This window comes from Martes martes (assembly GCF_963455335.1).
Source record: "Martes martes genome assembly, chromosome: 18".
Lineage (NCBI taxonomy): Eukaryota > Metazoa > Chordata > Mammalia > Carnivora > Mustelidae > Martes > Martes martes.
The window spans coordinates 39,793,033-39,820,688 of record NC_137906.1 but is presented as its reverse complement, the minus strand read 5'-3'; the positions used below and the strand labels follow the sequence as shown (position 1 = coordinate 39,820,688).

General features: G+C 61.1%; 1 protein-coding gene across 6 annotated transcripts in view; it reads left to right on the top strand.

Annotated features, from left to right (window-relative positions):
• Positions 1 to 27,656, top strand: part of MAPK8IP3 (mitogen-activated protein kinase 8 interacting protein 3) — a 45,870-nt gene that overhangs the window by 3,398 nt on the left and 14,816 nt on the right. For 2 of the 6 annotated variants that reach the window (XM_080830963.1, XM_080830962.1), the window contains exons 2-8: positions 9,705 to 9,825; positions 11,967 to 12,037; positions 12,308 to 12,399; positions 18,622 to 18,760; positions 22,302 to 22,548; positions 23,324 to 23,426; positions 23,622 to 23,740. In XM_080830963.1, coding sequence (XP_080687089.1) covers positions 9,705 to 9,825; positions 11,967 to 12,037; positions 12,308 to 12,399; positions 18,622 to 18,760; positions 22,302 to 22,548; positions 23,324 to 23,426; positions 23,622 to 23,740 — 892 coding nt within the window. Of the gene's footprint in view, positions 1 to 9,704; positions 9,826 to 11,966; positions 12,038 to 12,307; positions 12,400 to 16,030; positions 16,055 to 18,621; positions 18,761 to 18,807; positions 20,152 to 21,511; positions 22,549 to 23,323; positions 23,427 to 23,621; positions 23,741 to 27,656 lie in introns of those variants that run through there. The other 4 variants (XM_080830961.1, XM_080830964.1, XM_080830965.1 and 1 more) reach the window with 4 other exon arrangements.

Genomic DNA, 27,656 nt, shown 5'->3' with positions numbered 1-27,656 from the left:
CAAGCGCCGGCGTCTCGGTCTCTGGCTCTGCGGGCTTTGCCCTTGTAATTGACATCACAAGTCCTGCTGGCCTGCAGAGCTGCCTTCGAAAATTTCCTCACAGACCTTAAAAATGCTGACTCTTTATCTGATTTCTGACCATCGGGAAAGGTTGGCAGTAGGCAGCTGAGTGGGAGGACCGGAGCGAGGAGATGCCCACCCAGTGTGACCCTGTGGGAGAAGTAGGCGGAGGGTTCCCCAGGCAGCAGAGAGCCTTCTTCCTTGCAGACAGTCAGGCACGTAGCACGTAGGAGGAGAAATCGTGTTTGAGAGACAAGGTGTGAGTTCGGCAGCCATTGTTGCATCAAACTCGTCCCAGTGCTAAAGAAACTACTAGTGATACCCCAGACTCCTACAGGACAGTGCAGTGTACGGGGCCTCAGCATCTGTTGCTACTTAAGGAAGGCGCCCAGTGGGAGCAGTCTTACCCCAGACTGTTTGCTTCTGGTTACATAAAAGTAATTTATTATTACTGTTTTTAAAGATTTTATTTATTTATTTGACAGAGAGAGATCACAAGTAGGCAGAGAGGCAGGCAGAGAGAGGAGGAAGCAGGCTCCCCGCTGAGCATGGAGCCCGATGCGGGGCTCGATCCCGGGACCCTGAGATCCTGACCTGAGCGAAGGCATAGGCTTTAACCCACTGAGCCACTCAGGCCCCCTACATAAAACTAATTTAGTTCGAGGGAGAACTTTTGGATAAGGTTAAGCTGGAGGAAAAGCCCTAATCCTCCTCTGTAGAGATGGCCGATCTGCCTTTTCTCATCAGCGAACTGATACCCCGAAGCACAGGTTTTCTTCCAGTTCCCCACATTACAGGTAGTGGGTTCACCGCTGCTAGGACAAGGCGTGGGATTTCTCTTCTTGCCGTGTTAGGAAATTAAAAGCAGTTTTCAAATTTTTTTTTTCTTTTTAGACAAAGCCATTAAGACTAAGTGGCCGGTGCTGCCTTTACCAATTGTCCTTAAAGGTCAGCCATGGTAATTGCACCAAGTCTCCAGTAGAACAACCAGGTCTCCCTTAAAAATGGAGACAAAGGGGGGGCGCCTGGGTGGATCAGTGGGTTAAGCCTATGCCTTTGGCTCAGGTCATGATCCCAGGGTCCTGGGATCGAGCCCCGCATTGGGCTCCCTTTTTGACGGGGAGCCTGCTTCCCCCTCTCCCACCCCCCTGCTGTGTTCCTTCTCTTGCCCTCTTTCTCTCTTTCTGTCAAATAAATAAATAAATAAATAATCTTTTTTCTTAAAAGGTGCCTTTTTTTCTTTTTTATTTGTTTGACAGACAGAGATCACGAGTAGGCAGAGAGGCAGGCGGCGAGGGTGGGGAGCAGGCTCCCCGCCAAGCAAAGAGCCCGATGCGGGGCTCAATCCCAGGACCCTGAGATCATGACCTGAGCCGAAGGCAGAGGCTTAACCCACGGAGCCACCCAGTTGCCCCAATAAATAAATAATCTTAAAAAAAAAAACAAAAAAAAAGGTGGAGGCAGAGAGATGCTTCCAAGCCAGAGCGTCCAGACATGTGGGGGAGGGCACACAGCCCCAGACCCTGCCTGTCCACCCCTGGGCAGAAACTTTCCAGGCCTGCTGGCCACAGCTAGAAAGCAGGACCGAGGACTGCTATGAGTTAGTTCTTCCCAAACGCAGTCTTATAAATTACAGCTACTATCTGGGTCTTGTAGGGTTTTTTTATTTTACTATTCCTATTTCTTTTTAAGTATTCATTTGAGAGAGAGAGAGAAAGCACAAGTAGAGCGTAGAGGGAGAGGGAGAAGCAGGCTCCCTGCCGAAAATGGAGTCCCTTGCGGGGCTCGATCCCAGGACCCTGAGGTCATGACCTGAGCTGGAGGCAGAGGGTTAACCCACTGAGCCACCTGGTCATCCCTATTTTATTTTTTTTTTTTAAAGATTGTATGTTTTGAGAGAGAGAAAGAGCATCTGAGGGAGAGGGACTCTCAAGCAGACTGTGTCTTGAGTGTGAAGCCCCGCTTGGGGCTCTGTCCCAGGACCCTGAAACCATGACCTGAGCCAAAACCAAGCGTTGGATGCTTAACCAGCTGCACCACCAAGGTGCCCCGGGGTGTTTTTTAATTTAAAAAAAAAAAAAATTTTTTTTTAAATAAGCTGTATCCCCAACGTGGGGCTCAAACTCACGACCCTGAGACCAAGAGTTGCACGCTCCTCCTGAGCCAGCCAAGTATCCCACTGGGTTTTTTGTTTTTATCTTTTTATTTATTTATTTATTTATTTATTTATTAGGATTTTGTTTATCTACTTGACAGGGAGAGAGACAGTGAGAGAGGGAACACAAGCCGGGGGGAGTGGGAGAGGGAGAAGCAGCCTCCCCGCTGAGCTTGGAGTCTGATGCGGGACTTGATCCCAGGACCCCAGGATCATGACCTGAGCTGAAGGCAGACGCTTAATGATGGAGCCACCCAGGTGACCTTGGGTTTTTTATTTTTAAGTTTTCTAAAACTTCCTGTTCTAGAATCATTTCTAGAAGTTGCCGAAATAACACCCTGCTCCCAGACTCCCACATGGGAACATTTTTCTGCTTTGCTCTCCATCCCTCCCTCTCACTCCGCCATGACCCCCGGGGTCCTGCTGTGGCCCGTGTCTTGCAGACTGGGTCCTCGCTTTCTGCTTTTTGCGGACCTAAACGATCGTGACATCACAGGCTGCTTATTTTGCAGGACGCCCCTTAGTTTGGCAGGAAGCCCCCAGAAGCGATGATGCCCTTGAGTGTCTGAAACCCTTGCTGTGTGCGGGACGGGGTCCCTCTCTGCAGGGTGGCCTGTGAGCAGCAGGTAACCGGGGCACCGCCAGCAGCCGGGCCAGCGCGCCTTTCCGGGCACGTGATTCCTGTGATCTAGGAGGGGTCAGGACGTCAGCTCCCACGTTCCACCACTCACGAAGTCCCCGCCGTTCTTTCCACCTGCGTTTTGGATTCACAGTCCTTTCTCGTCTCCTTTGGCACCGACCTGGTTCCAGTCAGTGCCGTCACACTGGCCTCCCAGCTGCTCTCCCTGTCCCAACGCTTCCTCAGCCAGAGGGAACTTTTGCCAAGGTGCCTCCCATCTCCCCCTCCCCCGTGTCCTCATTTGCCAGGGTGGCCTGGGTGCCAGGCTCAGCGGCAGGCTTTGGGGACTGGGTCTGGGGGCAGGCGCCCGGTGGGGAGGTGCTGGCAGAGACGCCGCTGGACATCCCTGTGCTGATGAGGTGGGGCCAGGCTGCCCTGGGGAAGCAGAGGGTGAGGCTCCCATCGTGTCTGAACCCTGCCAGGCCCACCTTCCTCTGGGGCCTGCTCTGGGCGCCACTGGTCTTCTCCCGCCGTCCCCCCACTTGCGGTTCCAGTTCCTGGGCACCCTTGCCTCCCGGAGTCTGGCACGAGGACAGGGTGGAGTGCATCTGGGTGCTGGGTGCTTGGTTGCATGCAGGCCCGGCTAGAGGGATGGGTCCCTGTGTCTCGCACCCCAGCTACCTCCGGCTGCCTCCTGGCTGATCAGGGGGGCACCTGCCCTTCTAGCACTTCCCGCCGCCAGGCTGGTTCTTCTCCCCCTGACGGCACACCTCAAAGCGGGGCTAGCCACCTGTGCCCGTGCGGATGAGGAGGGAGGCGGCTTTCCTCTGCCTCTGTTCACGTCTCACCCAAGTGTCTGTCCGGCTCCCGAAGGGCACGGGCTCTGTGCTTGAGTCAGTAGAGCAGCGGTCTGTTCAACACAACCTTCTGTGAGGATGGAAACTTCTAGTTTGCGATCTCTGGTTTAGGAGCCGATGACCACCCCGGGCCGCGGACGCTTCACATCTGGCTCATGCAGCCGAGGAAGGAAGCTCTTACGCTGCACCATTTTCCTGAGTTTAAACTCACGACTAGGGCGGGCGCCTTCAGCTTCCCGGGGCGGGCGGCCGGCGACAGAGGGCGACGCCGTTCTGTGAGCACGTTCCAGAAAGAGCAGAGCTCCCAAAGCAGTGGGTTTGGATGCAGGAGACCAGACGGAAGAAGATAGTGTGAGGCAAACAGCAACAAGACAGGAGTGCCGGCCGGTCGGGACAGGGCGAGGAGGTGACGAAATCCTCGAAAGGCTGTGGGGGAGGCGGCCAGAAGTCCCCAGGGCCTGGAAGCGCTGGTGTCACAGCCACGGCGAGATCTTTGACCTGGGCTGCGTGTCCTTACCGGCTTTTCCTTCTTTCTAACAAATGTATTGAGGTGAACGCACTGAGCTGCACGAGCTTGGGCAGTTCGGTGAGTCTCGACATGTGTACCCCCAGAAACCCGCCCGCGTGGCCACCCTCCCTGAAGTGTCCCCCGCGCCTCCGTGGGCGCTCCCTGCTTCCCCGCCCCCACGGGTCTGCTCTCCGGCGCCGTGGAGTTCAGCACGTTCTCCAGAACTATAAATAGAACCGTGCAGGTGTTTTCTCTTTTTCTGTCTGGCTTCTTTCAGTCGGCACGTTGACACGGAGATTCTTCTTTGTTGTTGTTGTTGTTGAAGATTTTATTTATTTGAGAGCACACAAGCAGGGGAGCAGCAGGCAGAGGCAGAGGGAGAAGCAGGCTCCCTGCTGAGCAAGGAGCCCGATGTGGGACTCGATCCCAGCACCCTGGGATCATGACCTCAGCCGAAGCCAGACACTTAACCAACTGAGCCACCCAGGCGCCCGGACGTTGAGATTCGTATGGGTCATAGCAAGTGTCGTGCTTATCCCTCCCCGTAGCGCTGAGCCCTGTGCTCGTGTGGCCTCTGTCCCTCTCCTGTGGGTGGAGCGGGAGGTGTGCTTCTCCCAGCCCGGCTCTGGTGCGGCTGTGCATGGGGGTTCCCAGAAAGAGAAAGCCAGGAGAGGTCCAGAGCGGCGGGCGGCCGGCAAGAGGACCAGCTGGTCCGGAGCGAGCACTGAGTCACCAGGGCCGGAGAGTCTCACCCCAGGGCAGTGAGCTCTCGGCGCCCGCATACTCATCACCTGTCATGCACGGGAGAGTTGGGAAGGCCGGGTTAAGCGGGGGACAGGTCCTTTTCCCAGGGGACCGCACCTCACCCCGTGGGGTTTCAGCGGCAAAGGTTGGCACATTTCGAGTCTGTCCTCAGCGACAGTGTGAAGTGACACCTCCCACAAGAGTCTCTGTGCGCCCCTCCCCAGACGCTTTGCGGGCTCTCTGGGTGCCATGCCGCTTCGTGGGCTCTTCTCCGGCCTCCCCACTCCCGCTTCTCACCCCGTGGAAGCCCATAGGTGCTTGCTTACGACGCGCGTGGCCCGGGGCCCGTGTCACATCTGCAGTGTTCATTTCCGGCCAGCAAGACCCTGTGTCTACGGAAGGGCCAAGGCCAGCGCCTTGGACCTGGTGCCGTTAAGCCGAGCAGCAGCCAGGCAGAAGCCAAGCGGACGAGCAAGTCAAAGGAGCCAGGGCTCCCTGCGGAGAACACTCCGGAGAACACGGGTCCTGGGCTCCGAGTCTTACCTGGCTTCCGTCCCTCCTGTCCCGTGTTACCAGCCTCATCGTGTGTTTTATGTGTCCTATGTCTATGTTTTATATAGCCTGTGTCTTAATGTATAAAACGCATATTAATTCTTAGTGTGTAAACATATCCATGACATTTTTTTGGAGAGACACACACACACAATTTTCTTGTGTCTGTCTTGCCAGTCCTTGGAAACCCGTGTGAATTAAACCAGTGCCGTTCGTTGGGAGCGGGAAGAGTACTTAGAAATAAATCAAGAAAGGGACCCATGTGTGTATTGGTATTTAGACCTGAGAATTAGGTGTTTCATATCCAGAGGCTGAGACATGTTTCCCTTCGTTGGAGGAAAGCTAGTCCTTGCCCTTTGGGCCGCTCCAAAGATTGGTCGTAAGAGTGACTGTAAACATCTGTGGGTTACCGTGTGCCTTGTGACGTGCTGACTCGACCTGGGCGGACAGACGATAACTCCAAGTTCAAACCCGGGGTACCAACAGCGAGCACATGAGCACGTGTGCCAAGGTCTCGCTCTCCCGCAGGTGCACCTTCTGGAGACCGCAAACCGAGTCGCTGCCGTGTGTGGCGGGGGTTTCCAACGGAGGAGACTTCTGTGTAATCCAGTACCCTGCGGACCCGCTTGACCCAAATGCTCCCAGCCAGATTTTTGTTCTTCCTAGTCCCAGGGCCGTTGCCTTACAGTGAGATCCTACTTTACAAATTTTGGGAAGACTTTCTTTATAGACTTGACTTAGTCTCCTCCCCTCCACCCTCTTCCCCACCACTGAAAAGTCGTCATTCTCCCAAATCTAAAGTAAATGATGTGCAAATAAAAACATCCTCTGCCTTTTTGAAGCCACCTGCTGGATTTTTGTGACTCACGGTAACCCGGGTGGGACCGCGCCCTGCTGCCCGCGGTCCCCTGTGCGGGGAGGGGAGCTGGGCTTTCCCGCCCGCCCTCTTGGCTCCTGAGCTAACCTCCAGCGCAGCCGGAGTGGCGTTGGTCGCGGAGAGGACCTGAGCCTCTCCCAAGCCCGGCCCCGAGCACGCCCTCCCGAGAACGAAGACCCGGCGTGTGTCGGGCCTTGGGCAGGCGCTGCTCCTTCCCGGTGCTTACTCCCTGAAGTAGCCGGTGAAGTTTGCCTGCCTGCTTCATCTCGATTAAATGGCTGGCTTGTGGGTTTTTTTAAACTGGAAACACTTGGATGACATTGAAATCATTTCTTCACGAGAGGAAGAAAAAGGATTTCTTGGAAGGTGTAGAATGCCACATTGTGTCGGTGATGTTTTCACAGACTCAGAGGCCTTGGGGCGCCCCCCAGTCAGTTCTGTCTGGTAGGATGCCCACGTCCGGGAGACCAGGGACAGAGGCTCCCTGCCACATTGGCTGTGGCCCAGAAGCCAGTGGCCTCCCCTCGCTCAGGCGCCTCCGGGAGCCGCACAGGTCCAAGGCCGGGGTCCTTGAGTCTGTGATGGTCACTTGTGGGTTTCTTGGGGCTCTCTGTTCACCTGGGAAGCGGCTCCCACCGGAGCACCCACACCCCTTTGCACAGGGGTGCCGAGGAGATGGAAGGGGACCAGTTCTGAAGGGCTGAGCCGTCCCCGCCCTGTCGGGCCATCCCTTTGGCACTGGGATTCCTTGTGTCCTGAGAACCACAAACGTCCTGTTGACCTGCCGTGGGCTCTGTCTCCCTGCCACCTGCTGTGCCCTTTGCCTTTGGCCTTGAGGACGCCCAGGTACCCAGCTTCACGTAGCTGCTTTCTCTCTTGGGTGATGTCTCCGTATTTCCTGATGCGGAAAGCCTTGAAATATCAAGGTCAGAGGATTTGTGCCTGTGACCTGGTTTGGGGCTTGCTTCATCGGGAAACTAGGCACGTCGGTGGTTTTGGGGCATGACAAAGCGTTCCGGCCCTGTCGCTGAGGTTGGATTTAATGATCGGCAACCAGGATAGATTTAAGAAGTCTGTCTTGGCCTTCGTAAGGATCCGGAAGTGGGCTCTCTGACACCGTCTGTAATTCGGAAATCTCTCAGCTGATTTCCACATCTCAGGTGCAGGTGATGCGGGAGGAAGCGCAGACGGGACGGCTGTCCCTAAAATGACTCTGTCTCTTTGTGTGACACCACAGGGGTGCAGCCTGCAGGTCGGGACCCCTGCCCGAGGCCCGAGAGCCTGTGCTTCTGGGCAAAGTGCTTATGCAAAAATAAACACATGAGTGACCCCGGAGGGCTCTCAAGTTAATCTGGAAGGAAAAGCAGGTGGGAATAACGAAGAAAATGTTGAAAATGGGACTTGAGAGCTTGACTACATGTCCGATATTAAAGGTTAATGGGACAGTCCACGTTCAGAGAAACCTGTGGCCTGGCTTACGGAGAGACCGAAGTCTGTGTTAGGGTTGAGCACGTGAGGAAGGTGGCCGTTTGGAGCCTCGAGGAAAGGGGAAATGACGAAGCACACTCGTGCAGTGCACACGCACCCGCGTCCTGGGGAGGCCCTGCTGCGTGTGGGATGGGAGCAGCGGAGATGGTCACGGATCACGAGGAACAGCAGGAACTCGGTGGCAGGCAGGGTGTTTGACAAGAACGTAGTGAGCTGTTGGGGACCAGTACACACTGAAGTCACTGGGGACCTGACACTCAGGACAGTTACGGTGGTCCGGGTCCTACCCGTCGGGCCGGCTCTGTGCCGAGGGCCCTCGGAGAGGCTTCTGCCCCCGCCTGGGGGAGCGAGCCGGGAGGCCCCCTGGAGGAGCTGTTGGCCATGCACGGGCCCAGGGCCGGGCCTCCCGTCGCAGGAAGCCATCAGGCATTTCCGCGGGCTGTGACCCCGATAATGGACGTGTTAGAGCAGGTTGGAAGCCCCACAGGAGGAGACTGCTGGAATGAGCTCGGCTCTGCACACCGCCGACACTGCTCGGAGAGAGAGTGTTTCTCAAGGCAGAAAGATGCTCCCATTTACACTCCTGGAAATAACAGGTCCCAAACGTGTGTACGAGAGATCATGTGTGTGTGCTGTGCGTGCACGTGCACACACACAGACGTGCACACACATGCATGCACGTCTAGAAGGAGATCATCCCATTTTAACCGACTCTGGATGGTACAGTTATGGTTTTTCAAAAATATTCTCCCTCGTACTTAAGACTCTCACCTGGTGTTCCCACAGAAGCACAGGCTGCCCATCGTCCGGTTCTTTTAAGTTAACAAGAGCTAAGGCTGCCCAAATGAAAGCCCACCCTTCTCAGTCAGTCAAGAACCGTTGCCGCTGCTTGGGACGCTGCTTGTGTTCGCATGAGTGAGAACCGCGTGCCCGTGCTTTGTGCACAGCAGCGCTATCCGTGTGGGCCTTCCCGGCCATAGGGTGGCTGTACTTCCCTCGGCTGGAGCAGGGAGGTGCCCGGTGCGGGCTCCCCCACGCCCCGCCCCCTCCAGCTCTCCACCCCACAAAACCGAGGTGTCAGCGGCTCACCTTCAGTGCCGGCATCTGCACAGGGACCCCATTCCCACCCCGGTGGCCCTGGGCCGGCCCATTCCTCCCCTCCACCAGGGGCCTGCGTCCACACCTGGCTTCCAATGTGAAACCAGGAACCCTCCCAGGATCTCTCCGGAGTTGTCCTTTTTTTGTTGTTACTTTTTTGCAAAGTGCTTTCCTTTCACTTGGTTTGATGATGATTTTGCTCAGACACTTACTGGGTAAGGGAAGGATTCCAAAGACCCAGCCCCACTGCTGGTCCTTCCGGTAGCGGTAGCTTCCAGAACCGAGCAGGAACTGACTACAGGTGAGGAGCAGAGTGGCTGTGACCTCATGCAGGTGCTCAGTGTCCGGGAGACTGATGTTACTGTGTTGGGAAAGGACCAGCGACCTGCTGTGTGGGGCCTGCTGGGGAAAGGACAATGCGGGGTCCCTCCTTCAAAAATTATCAAGGCTTTCAAGAAGGTGACAGTAGATCGTTAAAGGGAGCATGAGCCTTTCTATAATCAGGGCCCAGTGTGAATCTCTGGGTAGCTGGCTAGAAGGTTCTAGAGTTACTAACTCTCAGGAAACTCGTCTGGCCCCTGCTTCTGGACGGGGCGTGTCGGGGTTTGCCTGCAGAGGGTGGCAGGCGGTGTGATGCCAGGAGCCCATGACTGTGGGTCCCGGAAGCCCGTGACCCTTCCGTGACGCGCTGCCGTCACCTGGCGTCCCACCTTCGTGACACCTGCACTCTCTCCTCCCGTGCACAGAAGTTCATCGAGTTTGAAGATGCCCTGGAGCAGGAGAAGAAGGAGCTGCAGATCCAGGTGGAGCACTACGAGTTCCAGACGCGCCAGCTGGAGCTGAAGGCTAAAAACTACGCGGATCAGAGTAAGCAGGCGCGGGGGGAGCCACACCTGACTGTCTGTGCTGTTCCCCGACTGGTCCCAGCTCGGGAGGGGAGAGGGAGGGAGAGAGAGAAGCCGGCAGCCGTGTTTTCACTGGGATTCCCTCAACCGCTTGTTTATGCCTGTGCCCTCCCAGGTGTTTCTGTGGCCGGCCTCCGATCCCGGGTGGAAATACATAAGTAAATAAGGCCCCTTTGAGGACAGAGCATTTTTGCTGAGTGTTGAGGCCTGGGCTGGACTGCGCCAGGCCCTCCGTGAAGGCCCCCGTTGTGGTGCAGCTCCTGTCTGTCCGCCACCGAGGGGACGCTGCTCCTGGGCAGTCAGCTCACTGCCCATCGTGGTGGCCCTTCAGGGCAGGGGTGCGTGGCTGACGGGGCCTGCGGGAGCACCCTGTCCCTCGCAAGGAGAGACAAGGAAAGTGATTTGGGTGATGATGATTCTAAGAACTATTATTTCCGTTTTCATGAGTCTTGTTTAAATTTTGCGGCCAAAGTTTCCATAAACTCTCCGTGGAAGTTTCCATGACGGGAGCTAACGTGCTGCTTTCCCTGGCGGCCCCGGACGGCAGGCGCCTTCATCTTTCAACCTGGGGGAAGATGACCTGACGTGCTGTGTCTGTCCCTCTCCCAGCCCAAGACTTGAGGGCCTGTAGCTAAGGCCAGCGCCCCACGGCTGGGTCAGAGACTCCCAGACAGCCACGGGCCCAGCAGCCCCCGTACGCCTACAGACACTGTGGTGTTTGCAAAATGAAAGCAAATCAAACGGCCCGTGGTAGGCATACGGAGGGAGACGCTTTCTGTGATCACACAGAGCTCGTCGTTCCCTTTGCCTAGAGTACTGTGCAGACCCGAAACCTTTCTGGCTCTTCTTAGGAAAACAATACAAACTCGAAATTATTGGCTGAAGTTCTTCATGCAGTGGCCAGGGGAGGGGAGAGCAAATGCGTGGCTCCTTCGGCCAGGTGGTGGCCTGCGCACCTGCGCAGCAGAAAAGGCCAGGAGGGAGGGCCTGCTGCACACACGGGCTGCCCGTCCCAAAGCAGGAGCAGAGGCTGGGGGTCAGGCAGTCCGCCCCTGGGGTACAGGCAACGCCCTGCAGTCTGCCTGCACCGGCCATCAGCACGCTCCACGAGTCTCATGAGCCTCAGACCCCCACTTCCTGCGACGCCCTCGCTGCTCCCGAGGGTGTGGCCCCCAGAGAGCTGCACAGAGATGCCGACTCGGAGGCCCCTGCTGTGGGGTGGGGGAGCGCGGCCCCTGTGGACACCGCGGAACAGGAGAGCATGTGGACCAAAGCCAGATGTGGACTGGTGTCACCTGTTAGATCTCAGGAGGAAGGGTGGGTGGGAGGCGGGTGAGCCCGGCGGGACCACACCCGTGAGTCCCCTGACGGTCACAGGTCCCGCCTCGCTCTGTGCGTCAGTCTTCTCCACTTGCTGGGGCCACAGGGACGCAGTTGAAGTTCGAACAAGGGGCCAAGGACCGAAGGCGTCCGAGGCTGGCACGCTCAGCCGGTGATGGGAGACAGGGGACAAGAGGCCCGACAGGCCCGCTGGCCAGTCAGGTGACTCACCCGTTGCGGGTGGATCACACGCGGGGCCCGCGGGGGCTCCCGGGCGCCACCCCTGGCGGCCTGGATGCCACGACCACGGCTTGGTCTGCAGCCCCTGGTACGCGTCGGGGACGCCTGCTTGTTCCGTGCCACGTGGTAGGTGGTCGTGGGCTCTTTCCCACATCACAGAGGCCACTCACACAGGAACTGCCCCTTTCTATGAGCCCCTTGCTCACGTCTTGTCTCCCCGGGACCACAGCGAGCTCCCTGCATCTCAGGAGCTGTCGCCACTTGGGCCCAGGTAGCAGCCCCGGGTGGGTTGAGTCATCCCGGTTCCCTTGGCAGAACTGAATACCTTCCGGTAACGCAGCACGCACGCCGTGTGCCAGCCAGACCCCCAGGATCTGTCTTCTCGTGGCCCCAAGGTCTCTGCTGGCCATCCCCGTCCGGGCTGGCGGGCCACTGCGGCCCGCACCAGGCTTCAGTCTGTCCTGGCACAGACGGCCCAAGGGCAGGCGCGGAGGCGTGGGGCGGTGGGTCGTGGTGTTGACAGGCAGCGGCTGTGTCTTCCAGTTTCCCGGCTGGAGGAGCGAGAGTCCGAGATGAAGAAGGAGTTCAACGCTCTGCACCAGCGCCACACGGAGGCAAGTGCCCGGCCCTGATCTGCGCTCAAGGACGTGGCCTCAGCCCGGCGGCTGTGCTGTGCGCGACGCTGGCCTTGCCGGCCTTCCTGGCCTTTTCTTTCTGGCTTCTGCTGCCTGGCCAGAGAGCTGCCGGCTCTATGCCGCTCAGACTCCACGAACATGTCTCTGCTGCTGTCAGAGCGCAGCAGGGCCGGAGAGTGCCGCGGGCTGGAGGGCACAGATGCCTGGGTCAGCAGGCCTGACTCACGCGGCACATCTGTCCGGTCACAGATGATCCAGACCTACGTGGAACATATCGAGAGGTCCAAGATGCAGCAAGTCGGGGGAAACAGCCAAACCGAGGGCAGCCTGCCGGGGAGGAGGTAAGGCGGGATGCTGGCAGCAGCGGCCTCTGGTGGCCCGTCATCCCCGGGGTGCTCTGGGGTGGAGGGCGGCCTTTGGGGAGCTGCGTCCACCCCGGTCAGGAGAGGGGGTCGGGTCAGAGTGTGTGCCCGAGCGGGAATGTGTGTGCACGTGGGCCGGGCAGGGCCCTCTGCTGGCCACGAGCAGTCACCAAGGCCTGGGGGAAACGGGGTGGTCCGCCCCCGTCCTCTCAGATCCCGTGTTTGTGGATTCAGCTGCTCACTCAAGTTTGTGGCCTCGACATCGGCCCTCGTGGGGCTTCTCGGTCACGTGCAGGCAGGTGCAGAAACACCCGTGTGTGGCGGCGGGAGGGGCGGCGCCAGGCGTGCAGGACGCGGGCGCGCTGGCGGCCGTCGGGTGAGGTGGGCAGCCCAGTTGCAGCGCCCGTCCTCGGCGCCGTCTCGGGCAGCTCGCCACACGCTTGCGCACCTCGCTTTCTCCTTCGCGAAATGCAGCAGGTGTTACCCAGCCACAGGATTCGGGAATCAAGGCTCTGATTTCTGTGAGACGTGGGTCTCTGTGCGGGAGCTACGGCTCTTTATCCGCCGATCCCGGGCTGTCCTGCCTCTGGGCCTTGACTGGCTGGAGTCACAAGAACTGACCGGATTGGTGGGGAGGAGGCGGGACCGCCAGGTGACCCCCTGCACAGCTGTTCTCGCTGCGGGGCAGAGCGGCACCCGCAGACGCCGGGCCCTCGCTGGTCTGCTCCAGGAGGTCTGCGGCTCTTACCTGCAGGGAGGGGGGGCCGAGCTGCACCTTCTGAGCCTTCGGTCAGGGGAGGACTGGACCACGGTGTGCAAGGCGCAGACTGTCTACAGTCTTCTCCAGGGTGTTGCCAGCTTGTGGGACACCGAGGTCATCGACCTGGGCCTGGGCCTGGCCCTGGGGAGAGGGTACCGATGTCCCAAGTCCCAGTAGGTGGGAGGAGCAGCTGGAGTCCCCACAGACGGAGCTCAGCTCTTGGTCCCTTTGTAGCCGTGGCCCCTCGTTCCTACAGGCCAATGCTTGGAGCGCTGTCACGCCCGTCCCCCCAGAAGCGGTCCCCGGTCTGCCCCTCGGCGGGTGCGCTGCGAACACACGGGCTCAGGCCCTTGCGCTGCATGTCGCCGGCCACTGTCTGGGCCCAGGGGCAGAGCCCTTGCCTCTGTGTGCTCGAGGCGCCCGACTTGAAAACAGAAACATGGAGCGCGTGTGCGAACACCGGGCGGGACCTGGGAAGGTGGGGGGACGGCCGCACGCTTCCCGACAGTCCCAGGATTTTAGTGGACGCGTCCCTGCTGCACGTTCACGCCCTGGGCTGCTGGTGGCGACCTCGCATCTGGTGGGGGGGTACGGACTGAGCAGTTTGAAGGACAGAACTCTGCAGGTGTCGCTCCTGAGTCATGGCCGCCTGAAGCGAGGGGAGTAACAGCCTCCCAGCTCCCGGCTCCGGAGTTTCTCTCGAGAGCACTGTGACCTGCTCGCCCCCGGCACTCGGAACTCACCGGGAGGATTTCTGAGTGACTGCACGTGAATGCTGACCCGGGGGGACGGGGGCCTGCGTTCTGGGGGGTTGGGCAGGGCCCTCTGCGCTGGGGCTGCGGCGGCTGGGCCATTAGGCATCCTTGACAAGCGCCCGGCTCGAGGCCAGTTCCTGAGAGGGGCAGCATTCCAGAACCTTCAGGCTGGTTTCCTGCCAGCTCCCTTTAAGGCAGGAGCACCTCGAAGGTCATGAAGGAGAGCGCCCAGCGAGAAGAGCCTGGTTCTCCCAGAAGCCAGGGAGGTGGGCTATCTGAACTCAGGACTTGTCTTAGGAGCCTGTGGCCAGCACCCCGGGGGCCTGGGGATGCCACAGAAACCAGCATCCCCGGAGCCCCAGGGTGACATGGGCTCAGCCCCAAGCAGAAGCTGCCCAGGCGCCAAAGCCGGGCCCTGAGCTTCCCGGCCGCTACTGGGGCTGTCCCTGGGGCCACGTCAGACCTGGTTTCTTCCTGGATGTGGAAGAGGATCCGTGAGTGCAGGCGGGGGTCGCTTTCCGTGGCTGTCTCCCTGTGCACCAGAGACAGGACCTGGTCTGGGAGCCCGTGGTCCCCTGTGTCTCGGCCCTGAGGCAGTCTGGAGCAGGCCCATCCCCAGGCCCCACAGTGCTCCCTGTGCTTGGAGTTGGGCTCCGGCCGGTTGTGGCCGTCACTCTTCTGCCGTCGGGACTCAGGCTCGAGAGGGGCTGGCTCACGGGTCCCATCTGGGATCCCCTCGGAGGCTGCGCGGCAGCCCTTGGAGCCGTGTGGGCTCTCCTCCCTCAGGGCACAGGTCTGTTCTGCCTGCTGCCTGGCGGTGCCCACTGGTCGCTCCTGGGCGGGGCACCTTCACCGCCTCCCAGGACGGCTGTCCTGGCGGGGACTTTCTCCACACCCAGCCATGGCCCACGGGAGCCCCTTCATTTGTAAAACGGACACAATGGATGCCTAGGAGAGGGAGGGGCTCTGGTCCAGATTCCCGCGGAGGGCGCCCCAAGGCTGGACGATCGGCATGCTGTCCAGGCTCTCGGCACTCTGGTAAAAGGCCTTCCCGGGCCAGAGCAGCACCACGTGCAAGAGATTCCTGCCGCAGGAAGAAAGCACCTGGTCTGTCAGCCGACACCCTCTGAGGACGTGGCCCGCCTCCACCGTGTCCCCTTGGCCACAGAGAGGAGCGTGGCCCTGTGGGGTGATGGCTGGAGCCGCACTTGTCTGGGGGCCGAGGTGTGGCGCTATGGGTCCGGGCTGCCCCCGTCGCCTTGCCGGCCCGCCCCCCGTGTGTACCTTGCTCACCGGCCCACGGAGCCAACCACCCTCTGGGACTCAGGCTCATGCCGCCCCTGCAGCTGCTCCCCCACGGCCCAGACGTTCTGGGGGCGCCCTGTGCGCGTCTGGCTGCCCCGCCCGACGCTCGCACGGGGAACGCGGGTGGAAGCGGAGGAGGCAGGAGCCTTCTCCCACCGTGCTGAGCGTTGGCCTCTGTCGCCGGTGCTGCTGCCTCTGTGGGTTACAGGAAGGCTGCCCCGTGTGCGGGCCTGCTTCCTTGGGTGTCCCCTGCCTCACCACAGCTCTTTGGGGAGAAAAAACTACGTGCGCCCCAGCTCCCTAGTTCAGCGTCTCCAGCTTCCACCAGGGGCCTCATCCTTAGTGCTGGGAGTCGCCGTCGCCGCCAATCCCAGACAGGGGTTTCCCTTCACTCCTGGCCTGGTTTTCTCAATGCGTGTGTCTTTAGAAACCCTGGTTAGCATGTGTGGGCCCACGAATGTGAGTGTGTGTGTGCCTGAGCACACATGCGTGCCGGGGCTCTCCGGAGATGACAGTCACCCACCGCCCTGTACTGAGTGTGTGTGCCAAGCCGCGGGCCTGCGGCTCAGTGGAGAGGTCACGTGTCTGAGTGTCCCGTGTCTGTCGTGTGCACGTCTGCACGTCTCCACGTGTGTTTGCGCAGAGCGGAACCCACCGCCGTGCACTCACCCTCCACGTGAGCGCGTGTGACCTGTGTCCCCTGACCTGTGCCCTCTAATGCTGTCTTCTCGTCTCGTCCCCTGTGCTGTTGCCGCTGTGTGCTGCCCTTGTGTCTGTCGCTGCCCTGCAGTCCTCGCCAGTCGTGGAGGAAAAGGTAAAGCCTGGGCCAGTGTTCATGCTGCCATGCGGGGCGCTCGGGGTGCCCTGGGGCTTGGGAGAATCGGTCGTGCTGGTGGTTCTTAGTTGTAGGCCCAAGGGCTGGTCCTTGACCTGCTCGACAGTTTCTCTGCTGCAATATTACGGGTTAAAGATGCTCGGTGTAGCTCTTAGAGGCCAGGTTGTGGAGGTGGGCGAGACCCAGGTTCCCGAGACAGCCCCAGACTACGTAGTGGTGCAGGGACCCCAGCCCGGTGAACATCCGTGGTCACAGATCGGACCTCAGGCCCGAAGCCCTGGGCTGGTGCAGCAGGGAGGTGACGGGCAGGGGTGGAGACCCGCACTCTGGCATCAGACAGACCTGGGCCCGGCGCCGGCTGCGTGGTTGTGGTCCGCGCAGGCACCTTGACCTCTGCGGGCGGTGCAACTCCCCCGGGCTGTAGCTTCTGGATGAGCATCGGCATCTCCCAAAGGAGCAGCAGCAGGAGTGCGACGAGAGACGCTGTGGCCGAGCTCTGGACGGGTATAGGCCTCCGACAGCAGTGCCCGCACGTGCCCCCAGGGCTTGTGATGCAGGCCAGGCACGGCTCTGTGAGGAGCAGAGAGAGGAGATGAGGCTCGATTCCTGGGGATGACAGCCGTTGCAGGAGTGTGGCCTGGCTGTCTGCGGACGCGGCTTGTGACCAGGCACCAGCTGTGCGAGCAGGGCATGGGCACGCGCTCCCCGCCCCGCCATTCTTTGAGGCAGGACGCTCACTCTGGCCCTTGCCTGGGGCCAAGGGCCCTGCTCTACATTTCTCCCACGGTGGGGCTGGGCCGCAGGAGAGGGGCTCCCGCACCGGCAGCGGGAGCCCAGTGAGGAAGAGTGAGCAAAGGACGGGCCTGGGAGCCTCGGGGGAGAGCCGCTGGGGCTGTGGAGGCCGGCCCCCTCCTCCAGGGACGTGCTGCCCACGCGGCCGCCGGTGCTTTCCCAGACACTGGGCAGCGGGCAGGCTGGCGGCAGCCAGCAGCCTGAGTGGGCAGAGCCTCAGGCCTGCTGAGTTACGGACGCACCTGCAGACTCAGCTGAGACGTGCATGAGAACGCGTCCTCTGTCGTGGGACGAAGGCCGCATGTGAGGGGCCTGTGATCGTCCGCAGGAAACCAGACATCCTGGTGGCCCGGGCCCCGACGTGTGGAGGTGCCGGTGGCTCCAGTGTCTCGGCAGCACGCGGCTACTGCTGCGGCTCCGTCCCTGCCATACGCCAGCCCCCAGGACAGCGCAGCCCAGGCCCAGCTCTGCGGGAGGCAGCGTCTTGCCGAACAGGATGCGCTGGCCAGCCTTGGCTGGGACGAGGCAGGACTCCAACCCGGACCCTGTGTTTTCTCCCTGCTTCATCTCAGCCCCGGCCACCACCAGAGCCGCACGGGGGCCCCAGCCAGAGGGCCCCGCTCCCCAGGGCCGTGCTTGAGGAAGCTGCCCGCCGGACCGTGGGCAGTTCTCATGGACACGGCCGTTCCCCTCCTCCGGTGCCTCAGGGAAGCCACCCACCCTCTCTCTGAAGACCGGTCCAGCCTCTGGGCCTGGCTGCTTGGGATTCCCGAGGAAGCGTCCGCTGGTCCCCGCACCGCAGTTCTGGGGGTTGAGCTCTGCGTGCGGGTCTCCGACGCTCGACCGTGACGGCTCCGAGCAGCACGGGCTGAGGTAGTTGGCCCGCTCCGGGGTGTGCCGCGTCCACGTGGGGGCAGTGCGGGGGGCCGGCCTGGCTACACACCTGCTGGCGCCCACGCTGAAGGGAGCGTCTCCTCGGGGACCAAGCCCAGCAGGCGACCTGCCACTCCCCGTCTCCTGGCGCACCTTTGAAGGACACCCCTCTGGGGTCCCTGGTCCCTGATGACCCAGAAGAACTGCATGGAGCAGGAGAAAAGGGCCCCCGTGGGCTGTAAAGGCCACGACACCCACAGAAGGATGGAGCCCTCTTTACTCGGTACATCTGTGCCGACAATGTACACCGAGAGCTCACGAAGGAGCAGTGCAGGGTTCAGGTGGGGGACAGAGAGTGAAGAGCCGAGCAGAAGGGTTGGTTCCTCCTGCCTGGCCCCAGGAGGCAGAAGCCGGGCCAGTGGCCACCCGGAGGCAGGTGTGGGCTCCGCGTGGGAAAGACCGTCACGGTAGATGTCGCCGCTCAGGAGCGCTCTGTGCCGGCCGTGATGCCGAGGGGCCTGTGCTGGCGCTGCCGTGGGATTTCTTAGCCTGTAGAGCGGCTCTCTGTGACAGCAAACTAACTAAAGACAACGGCACTGAAGACAGTGCACCCAAGGGCAGGGGCTCCTTAGGCCTGCAGAGCAGCTGAGGGGCCCTGAAACACGGGCACGGGTTTGGGGACACGGGAGTCATAGCTCAGGGCGCAGGTGGCCCCCGTGCAGGCCGGGCTACCCTGGAGCTCACGGCCCGCCCCGCACGCCCGGCCCTGATCCCGAGCGGCTCGGTCTGCGCGGCCGGCCCCCTGCGTCCGGAGAGCCTCCGGTCCTCCCTGTGGGCGCCCCGTGTAACATCGCTTTCTTCCTCTCTCCCTCACATTTCAGCAGGAAGGAGCGCCCCACCTCTCTGAACGTCTTCCCCCTGGCGGACGGCATGGTACGTGCACAGATGGGGGGCAAGCTCGCGCCTGCGGGGGACCACTGGCACCTGAGTGACCTCGGCGGGTTCAGCTCCAGCTACCAGGTTTCGTAGCCGGCCGTGGAGCGAGGGCCCCTCCCTGTCACCCATGCTCATTCGGGAAGCGTCTTTGCGTACAACCCTTTGCAGCTCCCCCGCCCCCGCCCGGGGTAGTGGGGCTGTGCGGAGGCGTACCAGCACCCGAGGGGAGCACCGGCTTGGGAGGTCCAAGTCTCAGACAGGGCCCCTGCAGCTAGGGCGCACCCGTCTGCTCTGGCTAAGCCGAGCCTTTGCTCCAGGGCACGAGCCGGGTCTGCCCCCCAGACCCGCCCCAGGGCTCCAGCCCCGAAGGTTTTGTAGGCTGGTGTCTGAGGTCTGCGCTTCCGCTGGGAGAGGGTAGGGTGAGGAGCCAGCGCCCCTGCTCTAGACGCTGCTCCCTGCCTGTCCGTGCTAATGACCGCTGGGTCTCTAAGTCCCAGGACGTGGCCGTCCCGGGCGTGTGCGGCTAACGGGGAACGCGCCCCTCAGCGAGGCCCCCCTCAGCAAGCCAGGGGCAGGGACTCTGCCTGGCCGGCTGCTCGCTCAGGGCCCATGGTCACTTGCGACGAGTGTTGGTCTGTGAGCTGAGCCCTGCCTTCGCCAGACAGGCCCTGGCCGTGTCACCAGGTAAGGATAACACCCTTGGGGCTGGAGGAGGCGACCCCAGGCCTGGGGCCCTTCCCACAGGGGCCGTGGGAGGTCGCCTGCAGAAGGCAAAGCACCTGGGACTCCGGACCTGGGCCCGCCGGTGGACGCGGGGCCCGGCCTGCTCCTGAAGCGTCCTCCTGCTGCCGCTTGTGGCTGATCGTCCCTCTGTCCCTGGGTGTCCAGCCTGCCTGCCAGAGGTGTCTTCAAGCTGCCCACCGTGTCAGATAGTGACCCCCCTCACTTTAGCTTAGGTTCCAGACCTGGGCACGTCTCTGCGACCTCTGACCCAGGCGCTCACTGCCCCCCGCTATGGGCTGTCCTGCCCGTGTGGGGTCCGGCCTGTGGCTGGGGCTCCGGCGCCCGGAGAAGCCGTGGGGGCCGCTGAGGCCGGGGGCCCGGGAGCTGGGGCTCCTGCCCGCGGCCAGGCCGGCTTTCTTCCCGCGTCTCTTCTCCTGCGTCGCCCGAAGTACTTTTGCTTTTCACCCTGCTGTTTCCTGTTTCAGTTTGTGGGTGTATTTGGTTTGTCTTTTCAGTCACGTTTACATTCTTTTTATTTTCATGTTTTAGATTTTAAGGTCTTTCTAATTTCTTCATTTTTTTTTTGTTGTTTTTTGTTTTGTTTTTTGTTTTTATGTGCTGTATTTTCAGTGTTTTAAGCAAACAGTTGTGGCTACTCATGGTGAGGAATGACCGCTAAGAGTTTGGGTTCTTTGCATTTGGAGGTCACTGCCACACCTTGGTGTTTAGGAGGTTGAGAGGTTTGCTGCTAGGTAAGTGGTGGCTAGGGGAGCGTCCTGTGGGTAGGTGGCGGCCCGCAGGGTCAGGGAGAGCCAGGGACTGGGGGAGGCCGGGCTGCGCCGCATGGTTCCCCTCAGTGACTTCTGGGGTCAAGGAGGTCCGCTGAGAACCCGCAGACCTGAGTTTGCCGGGCACGGGCCGGCGGGAGCCACGTCCTTGCGGACGGTGGTCTAGAAAGCCCGTGCTTCTGAGAGGCGTGGACTTGCATGCTTGACCTCCCCCGGTCCTCGCCAGACTTTCCCAGGCCTCTGGTCTCCTGTGGCCATTTCTCCTCAAGTGCCGGCAGCAGAGGCATCCCTCGCCTGTGGGACACCTGGGAGCCTCTGCCGTGTGGGGCGGACAGACACTGGGGCAGCTCCCTCACAGAGGCTCTCAGGAAAGGACTTTTCCTTCTCAAATCAGTCTTCAGCTGTAGAATCCCAGTGGAAAATGCTGGTACCAGGGAGCTTTCAGGGAGAGAGGCGCAGGCCGTCCTGCGGGGCGCACTGCCGTTGCACATCAGCAGTCTGGGCCGGCGGTCCGCAGCCGTGGAGGCCGTCCGGTGGCCTGCAGCACAGGGGGCGGACACTCCCCACCTCCACGCGTCCCCGTTCGTGACAGCCACAGATGTTCCCCCGACACCGCCAAGCATCCCCTGGGGATATGGCGGGCCCGGTTGTGGAACAGTGAGAGTCCTGGCGGAGAAGTGTGAGGCGCGGCTAGACGAAGCCCGACCTGGCTGTCCCAGGTCCTGGCCTGACGCTGACCGCACGGGTCAGGAAGTGGCAGGTGTCAGGGATTCTCAGCCATCTCTGCCTCCCGGGCACCCCGAGGCAGCCCCGGGAGCCTGGTCAGCCCTTCCCAGGCGAAGTTGAGTGTAGGTTGGTCCCAGCGTGGGTCCAGCTTTACAGAGGGGGCTGGACACCCCCGCCATCAGCTCCTCCCGGGCAAGACAGAGCTCCCAAAAGCACCGTTTCTGTGGAAACCACGTGACCCAGTGCTGTGGGCCCGTGGGGTGCGCACCGGGAGCAGCAGCCCCTCCTGGAGCCGCGCCCCTTCTCTGCACCCCAAGAGGGTAGCAGGGCGTGCGGGGGCTGCTGCCCACTGAGGGCCGCGTCGGGGTGAGTCGGGACATCAGTGTTAGTAGAAGAGTGGGCCGGTCCACGGGTTCCGTCCGCCGGCTGCGCGAGGAAGGACTGTGGGAGAAGATGGCTTTGCTTCCGGTGCGGTTCTCACTCACACAGAGTAGCTCTCTCCAGGGAGGTTCTGATTTTTGTTTTTTTTGTTTGTTTGTTTCTTTATTTGTTTTAAAGACTTTGGTTTTTTTTTTGTTTGTTTGTTTGTTTTTTTAAGTAATTTCCACACCCAGCACGGGGCTCGAGCTCACGACCCCGAGATCAAGAGTCACGCGCTCCACCGTCGGAGCCGGCCAGGCGCCCCCGCAGGGAGCTGCTTAAGGTCAACAGCTGATTGCAGTTTCTAATAATCTTGTCTCCCTTGGAATGTTTGGAGGAGGACCCGTTCCCTGGAAGTGCGACTCCAGCTTGACCGCATATACGTAGATGCGCAGGGCAGGCCTTGAAGTCCACTTGAACCTTGGGGGTTAAGAATTACCCATTTCCTGGTGTCCGTGCTCGGGAGGTCGGCGCCCCTTCCCAGATTGGGCCCAGCTCGGGGAGCAGGAGATGGCAGCGGCTGGCCGCGGCCCAGACGGCCCGATCAGAGGGCATGCTCGGTCTCCTCCCTGGTCCCCATGTAGAGCCCTCGGCCCTGGCCCGGGTTGCCCCTCGTTTGTGACCACCCCCGGCTGCAAAGGGTTGCTTGCCATGTCTGTGTAGCTTCACGTCCATCACATGCGGCGTTGGCGGGCCATCCCGGGGAGCGGGCAAGCTGCAGCCGCTGAAGAGACAGAGGCAGCGGCTGGGTGGGCCCAGGGAGTGGTCCGGAGAGGGCAGCGGGGCTCCTCCTGTCCCCTCCAGTCCTGGCTCAGGGTGCCGCTTTACCGTGGCTAGGGTAGCCTAGCGAGGAGGCCTCCTGGAGGTGGCCGAGGCCCCTCCTGACCCTGCACAGTGTGGGTCACCGGGAGCCTCGGGGGCACACCGACCCACGTGGCGAGCTTCTCCCTTCTTGTGTTTGGCCCTAGTGTCCACAGGATGAGATGTCCGAGTCAGGCCAGTCTTCGGCGGCTGCCACACCCAGTACCACCGGCACCAAGTCCAACACGCCCACGTCCTCCGTGCCCTCGGCCGCGGTCACACCGCTCAACGAGAGCCTGCAGCCCCTAGGGGACTACAGCGCCGGCACGACGAGCAGCAAGCGGGCGCGGGAGAAGCGCAACAGCCGGAACATGGAGGTCCAGGTCACGCAGGAGATGCGCAACGTCAGCATAGGTGCTGCGGCCGCCTGCGGGCTCCTGGGGCTGTGGTGGGGAGCGCTCGTCCACCTGCCCCGGCTGCCCCGCCCCTGCCCTCCATCCCCTGCTGCTTCGCCCCACCCCCCCCGTTGTCCCCGCCCCCTGCTGCTCTGCCCCCCACAGCCCCCCCGAGGTTTCCCTTCCAAATACGGATCTTCATTTGGGCAGATGTATCAGTCCCCTCAGGCCGCGGTAACAAAACAGCACAGACCGGGTGGTTTAAGCCACAGACATTTGCTTTCTCACAGTCCTGGAGACCAGGAGTGAGCGATCCAGGTGTCCGGGTGTCGGGGCTGGCTCCCCTCGATGCTCGCTCCTGGGTGTGCATAGGGCCTGCGTCCCCAACCCCTCCTCTTATGAGGGCGCAGTTGTCGGATGGGGTCAGGGTCCGCCTGTGTGGCCTTACTTGACCCGCCACCTCCTTAAAGGCCCCATCCCCAAATGCAGTCCCATAGTGGGGCTACGACTTCAACATGTGAATTTGGGGTCACACTCGGCCTCTGGCAGTGCACCCCATCCTCCCGCAAACGTACTCAGTAGAGGAGGGGGCTGGAGGAGAAGAGGACGTTTGGTCCATCGGAGGTCATGAGAAAGAGCCGTGGTTCTGGGGCCTGGGCCCCAGCTGGCCACCGGCCAGGGAGGAGCCCTTTCCTGAAGGTTCCTGGCTGGCCGTGGTCCAATGTGGGGTCTCCAGACATGGGGCCAGTGGGTGGGCGTCCCCCCAACCCTGGGGTTCCTGTGTGTCCCCCCAGGCATGGGCAGCAGTGATGAGTGGTCTGACGTTCAAGACATTATCGAGTCCACCCCAGAACTGGACATGAGTCGGGAGCCCCGCCTTGATCGCATGGGCAACAGGTACTCACTGGGTCTGGCCAGTAGGGTGGGCTCTGTGTTCACCGTGGGCGTTGGTGCCTTCAGCAGAGGTGTCCCCTGTAGCCTTGCACAAGCAGCATTGGCACTGAGCGGCCCCGTGGGCGGTGCTGGAGGTCCCTGCACACAGCCGGTGCACGCCGGCCCTCACCCTGAGCTCCCGGCTGCGTGTCCTCTCAGCCCAACCCAGGGGATCGTGAACAAGGCTTTTGGCATCAACACGGACTCCCTGTACCACGAGCTGTCGACTGCGGGATCGGAGGTCATCGGGGACGTGGATGAAGGAGCCGACCTGCTAGGTAGGCCCAAGCCCCGCCCCCTGGGCCCCAGCGCCTGGAACCTGCCTTCGTTTCTCTTGTTGTAGCAGAAGTAGTGTCTCTGTCAGCTGTGAGCCAGGAGCTTCTCACAGTTTTGTCAAGATGTAGTTCGCATATCATAAAACATACCCACGTAAAGCGTAAAGTTCTGTGGGTTTTAGGGTTCACACAGAGCAATGTTACTTCCTAATTTTAGAACCTCCTATCTCTCTGAAAATGAAACCGTGCTCTTGAGTGCTCAGCCTAGGTAGCATTCTAGCAGTTCTCCTCAAGGGAAACGCCTGGACAGGGTCACTGTCCGTCTGCGAGCCCGTGGTCAGCCCTGGAAGGCCCTGCACCTGGGTCAGAAACGGGTGCAGAGACAGTCCCCCGTGTAGACTCACTCCTGGTCCTCTTTCCTGTCTGGGGATGGGCATCTGGCACCCCGGGCGTCCTGCTGGCAGTGCCCCGAGGCCCTCAGCACTGCAGGTGGGAAATCGGGTGCTCTCAGCGGCATGACTGTCCCGAGGCCGGGCCGCAGGACAGGAGCTCCGGGACCCTAGAGCTGCACTGGGTCCCTGCCTCCCAGCGAGGTGGGCTGTGGGACAGAAGGTGGCTGTGTTGTCAGGGGAGCAGTGGTTCTGTTCCGTCCTCTTCCCACACCACGTCCATGGAGGTGGCTCGCGGGGACGGTGCTCCTCGTTTCCCTCGGCTCGGGCGGGGGCCGCGTCAGGGAGGGGAGGTGCCGGTTCCACCGGGGTGGGGGGTGCGCGAGGCCGTCTGCAGGCGCTGTGGCCCGGACGTGGTCGCCGGCTGCCGGAGGGGGCAGGGCTGCTGCCATCTGGGACTTTGCTGCCGGCCTCCCTGCTGCTGGCCCTCTCCTGTGATTAACACTGGGGACCGTTTGCCGTAAGGGACTTGAGGGCATTTGCAGAGTGTGTCTGTGTCCCGCTCAGCCGCTCTGTGTGGACGGCACCGTCTTGGGTGGCTCGGCTGGGCTTCCGGCGGCAGACGCGGCCAGGCCTGAGCCCACGAGGGAAGGGCGCCGACAGGCGTTTTCCATCAGACACACTCTCGCCTTCTTTGCCTTAGGGCTGTTGCCGGGTCGATTGCCTTACTTGGGGCGTCGTGGGGCTCTCCCAGGAACGCAGTTCCCCATGGCATCAGCGCCAGCAATGTCTTGGGCCCAAAATGGAAGTTTTTTTCCAGCTAGTTTTTAAATCGTGGCGGAATACACATATGGAATTTACCTTCTTGCTGACGTTTGAGCGTACTGTGCCGTGTGATCTGGACGTTGGCCCTCGCTCGTGAGACCAGGAAAAAGAGCAGGAGGAGACCCACCTTCCGCAGTGTGTGTTTCTAGTGAGATTTTTCTCATAAGTGTGGTAAAAACATTTATTTAAAAATAAACAAACTATTAACATTGAGAAAAACTTACGTAGGGGAAATCACGTTTAACATTGTGACACCCTGCCACTCTCCTTTATGGGCCTCAGATAACCCTACATATGTTCTAGTTTTTATTTTTGGAAAAGCAGTACGTGCTTCCGATAGTACTCAAATATCAGAAATTGCCAGGAGAGTAAAACCACGCGATCCCACGCCACTGCCGTGACGCCTGTTGTGACAGGTCAGGTCACCTTCCCGCCCACCAGGGCACACACGGTCCGTGGGCTGTGGGTGTCAGGTGGGCGATGGCACCATTCCCCCGACCCACTGGTATCCTCCACACGTGTCCCTTCATGGGACTGTAAGTTCCTCCACTCTCTTGGGCCCGAGTACTGCTGTGTGACCATTGCTGTCGTCGATACTGCGGTAGAAGCGTGTGCCCACCTTTCTGATGGCTTCTTTACGACAGATTTCTAGAGTGGGAGCCTCAGGGTAAAGGTGTGGGCTCCCGAGAGTGGCCGCACACCGCTTTCCCCGACGGGGCTCTGCCCGACCTTGCGCTGCCAGCTGCGGGGGCCCGGCCTGGCTGGGCGCAGGCGCTGACCCGCTGGACTGGGGGTGGCCTGGGAGGGAGCGTGCCTCAGCAGGGTTCCCGCGGCGGGAGGAGGATGTGGTGGGTAGCCGTGCGTGCTGTGTGTTCACGACGGAGCCCCGTTCTGCCGGGGCCCGCCGTGGAGGCTGTGCGGGCGAGAGGGCAGCACCCACCAGGCTGCCATGTGCTTGTGAGCGTTTGAGGATTTGATGAGCCGTGACAGCCCCTCCCTCGGAAGACACAGGCCCCCAGCAGCTTGCACGTCCATGCCAGGGTCTGTAGGCCCAGCCTCGCACGCCCGTTCCTGCCCATAGGCGGCTGGAGGCGTCCTGTGGTGTGCTCAGGGCTGGGAGGTGGAGTGTCCGGGGGGGGCAGAACTGCAGCCCCCGGACCTTGCTCCGTGGCTAGTCTCCTCGCGACAAGGTTCCACCCCTCAACGTGGTCACGGGAAGAGTCTTGCCAGCGTTGGACATGCACGGCCACCATTCCTCTGGGGTAGCACTGCTGTCCCCGTGTTGTGGAGGAAGAAACCAGGTCAGGGAGGACGGGATGAGCGGCAGAGTCAGGACCCACACCGGTCGGACTGGAGCGGCGGCCCCGACTGACCACCCGCTCTGCCTTGCGTCGCGGCTCTGCTGGCGTGGGACACGCCATGCAGTTGGCCTGCTCGAAGTGCACGGCCCCGTGTCTTGGAGCAAATTCCGAGTCAAGTGACCATCATTACGTTAGACGACATTTCACCAGCAGAGGAGACCCGTGCCCGTGGGCAGTCCCGTCCCTCCTCCTGCCCCCAGCCCCTGGCGGCTACTCCCTTGCTTCCCATTCTGCATGGCGGCCCCCTCTGAGCGTTTCATTCCCGTGGTCCTTCTCCGCGTGGCCTCTTTCCTTGAGCGTGATGCCTTGAGGTTTGCGTGTGTCGTGGAAGGTGTCAGAGTCACGTTCCTTCTCACGGCCGAGGCTGGCATGTTGCCTGCACAGGGCACACGTCACGTATCCATCTGTCCACGGATGATTGTGTGGGTCGTTTCCACTCTCGGCCGCTGTGGCTGATGCTTCCTCGATGCTTTTGGTTCCTCACGTGGTTCTACAGGATTACCAGTGCTGACCAGCTTCCTCGCTGCCCGATGGCTCTGGGTAGCCTGCCTGTCGGTCCCTACCATTGGCCGCAGTCTCCCGCCTTGCCCTGCGGCTCCAGGCCATGGGGCTATCCCCTCCCTCCCATCTTCAGGTCTGTGGGGTCTTCTGGCATCACTCCAGATGCCAATGACCTAGAGAAGCTGCATCGACAGTGATGGCAGGAAATGGGACAACAGGCGGTGCTTGTCAGTGAGCTTGACCTGCAGGCCGTGGGGTCATGATTCCCGGGCAGATGTACGACAGCTCCTGGAAGGGTGGTGGTGTCTGGTGAATGTCCTGGGGTCACTTCCCTGGAACAGAGAGTGCCTGGTGCGACTTTCTCACGAGAAGACCTAACCCACGCATCTGCTGGCTCTTTGTTCCGAGAAAGCGGAAATCAGAATCCTTCCATCATCAAGTGACGGGGCGTGATTCACTGTGCGCTCAGCATGTGTCAAAGTCTGTGGCCACCTTGGGCACCACTTCATTCTGGCTGCAATGAGCCCCCGTTCTTGGGAGTAGAGGAGCCTGCCAGAGCCTCAGGCACAACATGCACCTGCCAGGCCGGCAGCACCAAGGGGTTTAGGAGGGATCAGTGCCGTGCACTCTGCTGACGGGGAGCCGAGCAGAGGAGTCCACCCGTCTTCTAGCAAGGTGGAGGGAGGAGGTGGCCTCAGCTGTGGTCCCCTCACCGAGCGGCCTGTCCCTGTCTGCCGGGGTAAGCCATCAGGATGGGAGTCCCAATCCCCCGGCACCGTGTATCTTTCTGAAGACAGCCGTCGGAGAGCTGGGTACGCAACCCGACCCAGTGGGGCTGCTACA